We start from the raw sequence: 8237 nt of genomic DNA, 5'->3' as shown, positions 1-8237 counted from the left end.
GAGCAAACTTATTTACACGTATGGTCTATTTTTTGGCCCTTAGACTTTGCTTGGAGTTCATTTCTCACCTGAATTACAAAACTGGTTATTTTTTCAACAATAACTTTTAAAATCATGCATATAATTTTATGATGGTTCTTTTTATAGACGACATGATATAGTGGTTTAATTTTCGCTAGCATGAATTTTAGTCAGGCAAACTTCATGCTTATAGACCTAATTATGTGTTATTTAATTTTCATCAACAAAGTATGCATAATAAGAGTATAAACTACGGAAACCATCTCCATTTGAAGCAAAACAACTACTAAATACTCCATCCATATTAAAAAAAAAACTTCTGTCTACGAATCTAGAAAGGCTTGTGTCCAAATTCAAATTCAGAAGTTGATTTTTTTTCTTCCAAGACAGAGAGATTATATCCGAAAGTGTTTACCTTTTCAGTTTTGAATTTGAAAGTGAGAATGAAAAATAGACTTTGTAGTTCACGATGAAATATACGCTTTGAGCAAAGTTAAAGGTTAAAATAGGCTTAACCATCTAATAATAACAACAGTAGATTGGATCAATAAACCCTGTGAATGGAAAACTGCTGACAATGTATTGTAAAATAGTGGCGACCACTGGGTTTGTTATCTTTCCCTTCTATGTTTTTTTAGAAGCGTGAGAAGATACTAAACACCCGTGGCCATTTCACCTCAAAATATCACAGAAACTAAACAGCGAACATAATAACTGTCTTTATTAGATCTATTTTCATCGTACAACATGATATGTCCCACGGCCTGCTCCTCTACCTATAGAGGTCTTTATGAGAAGAAAAATCTTATATTCGGATATTTACTCATAAGAAACTTTATGCCTCGGAGATTTGCTAGCTGTGGTTCATATATATTACGAGTACAACACGGACTGCCCGGCGAAAACAAGTACAGTACAACATAAACTGAAAACGAGTACTTAATAATATGCGCAATACCCAAAATCCAAACGAATAGTTCTCCTGATGATGTGATTAAGCATTATATATGCCTCTTGATGACCTGAAGCTTGGCGCCGTTCTTGAAATTGGAGACGATCGAGTACACAAACTCAGGAGGAGACTCCATGCTGGGCGAGGGCCGAAATACGTAATGACGGTAGAAGTGGATCGCTGACAATTTCATCTCCTGTATGGCGAACTTCTGGCCGATGCACGCCCTCGGCCCTATCCCGAACGGGAAGAGCGCGTACGGGTGCCTCCTCTTCTCTTCCTCGCCGTTTGGGTCGAAGCGCTCCGGCCGGAACACCTCTGGCTCTGGGAAATTTTTGGGATCCTTTCCTAGGACACCAGGTGCCATCCACACCCATGTTCCCTGAAAAAACGAATGAAATGTATACTGAAGTAGTACATAAGAGGAAACATGAAAGCAAGCCTGTCATGTCCTATAAAAATGTGAATATTAAGGAAAGACCTAATATCAAATAATTAGAAGGGTGAGGCTTCGAACCCAGATCGTCTAGCCCACCACCTTGTGAAGCTAGACGGAAGTCCCCTAGAAATTTCTCCCTGTCATGTCCTATATGGACTTGTATATAAAGATCGTCGGATGTACCTTTGGAAGGGGATATCCTCCAATTTCGAGCTGTTGGTTTAGTTCCCTTGCTATCAATGGCGATGAGGGGTAATATCTCATCGCTTCCTTCAGGACCTGCATGCGTGCACGATGCGCGGTCAGAAATTCATGTCTGACGATATAAACACGTCGAGGAAGGGTTTGGCGTGCCTGATCAAGGTAGGGGAATTTGGTCTGCAGATCCTCGGCCGTCGGCACGCGGTCGCGGGGTCCGAACCCGTCGATCTCTCTGAGCAGCTTCTCCTCCACCTCCGGGTGCTTGGCGACGAGGTAGAGCGCCGTGGTGAGAGTGAACGCCGTCGTGGCCGACCCGGCGAGGAGGTGCTCGTAAGTGAGCGCGCTGATGTAGTCCGGCGTGAGCAGCTCCCTCGAGGATTTGTTCGACTCTCTCGCCGTGAGCATGACGGACAGGAAGTCCTTGCGCTGCTGCAGCGCCGCCGGGTCTCGCTTCATTGCAGCCGTCCGCTCGGCGACGATCCTGTCAAGCTGTCTCCCGAGCGTGAGGTTCACGCGGTCGATCTCGTGGTCCGCCGTCCAGCGAAGCCTCTTGAGAACCTGCCGGAACGGTTCATGGAGGAACGGCAGGAGCTGGCCGACGATGATGGAGAGCGAGCCGGACATGTCCATTTTTAGAGACGTGGTCGCGTGCACGTGCATCTTGATGAACTCCGATGATGCCTTGGCCTCCGCGCAGGTATCGGCCGCGATCTTGCGGGTGTCCTCGTCGTCGTCCGACGAGGCCAACTTTTTCGACAGGCCAAAGTCCGTTCCGAACGCTGCCTGCCCGAGGACGTCAGTGGTGAAGCTGAGAGAGAGCTTGGAGAAGTTGATCTCCTCTTGGCCCTCGAGATTCTCGGCCGCGCGTTCAATACACGACTCCATGCTGGGGATCAGGGTGGCCAGGTGCGACGGCTGGTAGATGGAGAGGATCATGTTTCGCATAGTCGTCCACCTCGAACCACTGTCGACAAAGAGTACTGATGTTTTATTTGAATGTTCGTGAATTTATAAAGTTCCAACGGGGGAAACTGTTTTAACGGCTCCAGTGGACGTCCACCCATTTATTGCATGTCATCTAAATGGTTATGAAAAAAATTTAAAAAATATGAACAAGATAGATCAATATGTAATATATTAATCCACAAATATGCAAATTAAAATTCAACTTCAATAAATTGTAACAAAAATAACAAACAAAACTCAAATTACTATATGTATATTTACAATTAAATTTGTTATTTTGTTACAATTTGTAGAAGTTAAATTTGAACGTGCATGCTTGTGGAGTGATATATTACATATTGATCTATTTTATCATTTTTTTTGAAAATTTTTCGTAACCATCTAGTTGACATACAATAAACGGGTAGACGTCCATTCGAGCTATTAGAATCCATCTATGTTCCAACAGTAATTAACTACTAACCAAGGATGGAAGCTGGCCCGGTACGGTGTGCATGCACGAACACTTTTACTTCTTCGAGTGATCATTTGAGTTTTATCTTATGCCAAATATCATTAAGTTCGACCATATTATAAAATGCCCCTATAAAAATATACAGTAACATCCATCATTCAATATATTTTTATAGTATATTTATTTTTAACATAAAATGTTAAAAATATTATATTTTTTAAAAAATAATTAAACTTAAAAATATGACATAGGAAAACTTATAATATAAAACGGAGAGAGAGAGAGTACTATTTAAATATTTAAACATTGATGGACCTTTTACCCTTGCTAGATCTTTACATCAGAACTCTTCAGTGCCTACCTGACACAAACAATAGTGTAATAAAACCATTTTACATTTTTGCGAGGGTAATAAAACCTTTTTATGGCTCTACTATATGGCATATGTACCTCCATTGCATATTGCTATGAAAAAATAGAATGGTTTCTAAGACATATGTTCTTGAATGTATTCTAAGACATATTCTCTCTTTTCTTGTAAAAAAATTATAGGCCTAATAATTTGTAAAAGTTCAATGGAACATTATGCATTTCAAATAAGGGACAATTACTAATTTGACTCTATTTCGAAGTCTAACTATCAGTGACTCTTATTTATTTGGCCCTGTTTTTAAAAATTGGGATTACCGTTTGACCATGTTAGAAAAAACAAAAAAAAAATGCATTTATGTGCTGGACTTACAAATATCCCTAAGAACACAATAATCCTATCCCCAATTTCTTCTCATCCATTCATCTTCGGAGACTAGCATGGATGACGGTATCAGTGCGGAGAGAGCAAGGCTGGCATTGTGAGGAGGGAGCAGGGATGGCAGTGACGGCGGCGCGCAGAGAGAGAAGGGGTGGCGGCACGCGTGAGATGGGAGCATGGGTGGTGGTGGCACGAGGAGGGAGCAGTGGCAACAACATCGTGAGGTGGCGGCGGCGACAATGACAGCATGAGGAGGTGGAGGTGGCGGCACGTGGTAGGAGCGGTGGTGTGTGGAGGTAGCGGTGGCGGCGCGCGGAGGGAGAAGCTATAGCATCGCGCAGAGAGAGCAGGAGCGACGACACGCAGTGGAAGCGCCGGAGTGGAGGTCACGACGGCTTGCGGAGAGAGCGATGGCGGTGGCGATCGTGGCGACACGCGGGGAGCAGGGGTTACGATGGTGGTGCACGGAAGAGGGGCGATAGTGGCATGGTTATCTGTATTTTGCTTTATCTGTGTTTTTTTTTCAATTTGGGATGGAAAAAACAATATGATGTGAAAATCTTGTAAAATTTCATTCATAGTTATGTGAGATTTTGTTAATTTTATTTTTGCCAAATTGACGTCAAATTTGTCAGTTTGAAGCCAAATCTGTCAAAGCAATGCTAATTTATTACAAGTTTGTCAAAGGTTTGAATAAAAAAAGCTTTTATGCAGTTATGGTCAAATGAGCAAGGGCAAAAAGAACAATTTATCTCTTAGCTAACACTTTTATCTTGTTTTCACGGAATAGGGTAAGTCTTAATCTTCGATTTTGAAAAAGGGTTAAATGTACAAACTTGAAAAAGTGGGGTCAAATTATTAATTGGGCTTTAGAACAGAGTCAAATAGAAAATTGCCCCTCCATATAACTAATGGGTTATGGCCGATCACGCTCAAAGGAATCAAACAAAAATACTACAGGCTCTTTAAATTTATTTTTCTAAATTTTAATAATTTCGAATTTACAGTTAATAAATTTATTTTGTCAATTCAATTCCGAAATTCAAATTTAAAATAGCATTTTATAACTGGAGCTGACTTTTATAAATCTAACTAAACAGACAGAATTCAAAAATATAACCAATATATTTATTTTAATATTTATAACATTAAGAATACTAGCATGTGCAACATACAACTAGTAAAATTTAATTCTACTTTTAATTTAGCTCCAAGAAAAGTTATGGATAAAGTTCTCTGGTCTTTATTATAAGAGAGTATATATGAAGAAAATCCAACAAGTTCGCTCCAGACATATAAAAAGGTATCATGTTATCCTTAGAAAAAGAGAACTACAAATATCACTTAATCGAGTTGGGTCAAATTATAATAACTGTGTAAATTGGTAAATATAGTTTTATACAAAATATACTCGCAAATGGGGAGGCCCGAGAGGTATTGTGGTGGATCATGTGTGTATGGGTCCGTACACTAGGATTTAAATACCAGTGTCTATAAACATGTGGGTAAGATTTTAGTAGAAATTTAGTGAAATAAATATGTACTATACGTACTTAAGGATGCGCATTCATAGTATATGTGTATCTTTCATGCAATAAAAACATGTATACATATATATTTTTCTTTTGGATGTAGAAGTGAGGGATGTATATCAAATCTATTTAAATTTAGCTTCAGGTAAAATTGCGCGAAATAAAGAAAGTAAAGCAATCAACTGCTAGTTGCTACTACCTTGTGAAGAATAGGCCCTTCTGATGAACAGGAGAATTGGTAATGGGTGAGGGCATACTTCGGTTAGGGAAGTTCTTGAATTTCTTCACGCCCACTTCCTTGCACAACTCAGCATCCGCCACCATGACCAACGGTTGCCTTCCCATGTGAAACCTACAAGCAAAGTAAACTAGATCCAGTTAGCAATAGACCCTGGTATCCTCGTCATCTCTGAGCTCTGCATTAAAGAAACAGAAGAAGCAGCAAGCAGAGAAGCCAGTTACCTGAAGATGGGGCCGTACTTCCTCGTGAGCACTGAGAACACGTCCGGCCCGTGCATGGCGAGCAGGTGGAGGTGGCCGATGAGCGGCAGGGGCACGGGACCTGGCACGTGCCGCACTTTCCAGTATGGCTCGTACAAGTAGCCTACCACCAGGAAACCCACAGCCATGGCCACCAAGGTGACCGCGTACTCTGCCAATATTGCGCCCAGCACTGTGCTGATCTCCATCTCAACCCTTCCGTTCCCTGACTTCCTCTTTGCCTCACTCTCGCAGTTGATCGTAGTGTGCCAAGCGTTGCTGGTTAAATAGGCTTGTGAACCGTCCAACAGTGTAGATGGAGATAAGCATTGAGGTATCGTTCAGAGGCATCTTTGAGAGGCGTATGGTTTTGGCTGTATTAGTTTCTCCTTAATGATGTTCTAAAACAACCATAATTAATCGCGTGCAGCCAATGAGTACATCGTGACAAATTGATCTTTGTTTTCTTCAGTGGGGTATCTGTCAGATGCTAATGGTGGTGGGTTCATGTCCGGAGTCCTGACGTGTATGCACGAGAGAACCCATTGTCGCGTACTTACACGTAACTATTCTAAACGCTCGAGGGGATGCCATCTCATTGTTTATATGTCATTAATATAAGAAAATCTGAAGTAATTTAAAAAATTTATCAACATGTGATATATATCACTCCACAAACATAAAAGTTAAAATTCAACTTCTACGTGTCACAACTAAAAAACCAAATTTGACTGTGAATATACGTTAACTAGCCGTAGTTTAATTTATTTTTTTCGTTGCGATATGTATAAGTTAAATTTAAACTTACATGATTGTGAAGTGACATATAACATATTAATACATCTTTCTCAATTTTTTTCATAACTATTTGAGTAACATGCAAATAACAGTTTAAAATCCACCCTCCGTGCTTGCATGAGTTCGTCGATGCATGATGAAATAGGTCCCGTGTATTTGTTGGCACTCATAAATTCTCGCGCAAAAAAGTAAAAAAAAATCCAAAAATAGCAGAATTTGTTAGTTCCTACTTAGTTACGAATATGAAAAATATGTAAAGAACTGGCACTTAAAAAATGGAGATAGGAAGAGATATAAATATGCAAGTCTTGTGTGTGACAATGGGTGTCAAATTCAATTGAAATAAGGTATCAATTTCATTGAGAGGACATCTTGAAAATCGTCAAGGAAGGTAATCGGATAATCTAAAACTTGTTAATTAAATCGGTATGATTGAATAACTTGCCTTATCTTTGTGCATCTAGACTAAGTTTCATTTCTTTCTAATTAGCCTAGTTTACAAAATGTTGTACCGAAATGCTTGTTCAATCAATAAGCGAGTATTAGTCACAAAATGGTGTCTATGGGAATCAAAGTACTCGGAGACCTTATTCTAGCTATGTGAATTTTGTCTTAGTGTTGGTATATATTTCTTAACGTCACAAATAGAATCCACAAGCGCACGGAAGATATCAATACAGCACTTCACTCTAGAGTATTCCAAGGCATCGATTTTCACAGGGAATGTGTATGTCAGCACGGAAGATACCGATGAACATGTATGTCAGCTCTTCTCCAGGTTTATCCAAGGACACAAAGCTAAGATAGGCTAAGAGAGGATTTACTAGCGAGAGACAGTGTCTACAGAAAGCTTAATTTAATCCTAACATGGTACTTCAGGCGCTGGCCAGCCCGCTGCTCCCAGATATGGCTCTACAGCGTAACCGGGTAGGGAGGACTTTAGTGTACTTAGGGTTGTGTTGATGTAAAAACACGAGGCCTGAGAGATCTGCTTAACTCCAGTGCAGGTCAAATTTGGTTGTTAACAGGTTGCCACCACCTCTTCACCTACCTCAAACCTACTATGGGATACGAAGGAAATTAACTACCCAAACACCATGTCTACACCGTTAATAACTACTTTAATGTTTATAACTCACTAAAGCAATCACTATATTTTAATGGACTATAATGAACAATGATCCCATACGTTGATTAGGAACTAACTAAGAGGTAACTCTCATAGAATAAATCTTAATTCCTCAGAATGATATTTGATTAAAGTAGAGTAATTGCCAGAGTAAAATAAATAAGAAGAGGATTATCGACAACTCTGGAATTCCTCCGACTTCCTCTACTCCACCTCTCCCTAATCTAGTATACAATAAAGTAGAATAAAGCCTCTTGTAATTAAGCTCAAGCTTCAAGTGTGTTGTGAATGAGGGAGGAGAGAGGTATTTATAGTGTGGAGGTAACTTGAGAGAGTGGAGATCCTCCAAGCATCCAAAGAGCATCTTCTCTCTTGTGTTGCCAAGTGTCCATGCTTATGACAGTTTCTACTAGTGAAAACGGCCATTTTCCAAAGAGCATTGGGAAGCGGTTTTCTACTGAACGCAACCTGGGCTTGGGCCAGTGGCCTCTGTCAAGGTTCGGCAGAACTCAGA

The 8237-nt window shown here is 40.4% G+C and overlaps 1 protein-coding gene across 1 annotated transcript; it reads right to left on the bottom strand.

Moving 5' to 3' along the window:
* Positions 1 to 716: 716 nt before the first annotated feature.
* On the bottom strand, positions 717 to 6134 carry LOC4326926 (cytochrome P450 711A1). Its single transcript, XM_015777881.3, has 5 exons — positions 5779 to 6134; positions 5516 to 5668; positions 1767 to 2577; positions 1596 to 1691; positions 717 to 1355 (listed from the first exon to the last, which is right to left on the bottom strand). The coding sequence occupies exons 1-5, from the start codon at positions 6003 to 6005 to the stop codon at positions 1023 to 1025; spliced, it is 1620 nt and encodes a 539-aa protein (XP_015633367.1). The 5' UTR covers positions 6006 to 6134; the 3' UTR covers positions 717 to 1022.
* Between the last annotated feature and the right edge of the window lie 2103 nt (positions 6135 to 8237).

The sequence above is a fragment of the Oryza sativa genome, chromosome 1, assembly GCF_034140825.1.
Source record: "Oryza sativa Japonica Group chromosome 1, ASM3414082v1".
In the NCBI taxonomy this organism is placed as follows: Eukaryota; Viridiplantae; Streptophyta; class Magnoliopsida; order Poales; family Poaceae; genus Oryza; species Oryza sativa.
The sequence above is the reverse complement of the archived record's forward strand: the minus strand, read 5'-3'. Positions and strand labels throughout refer to the sequence as shown.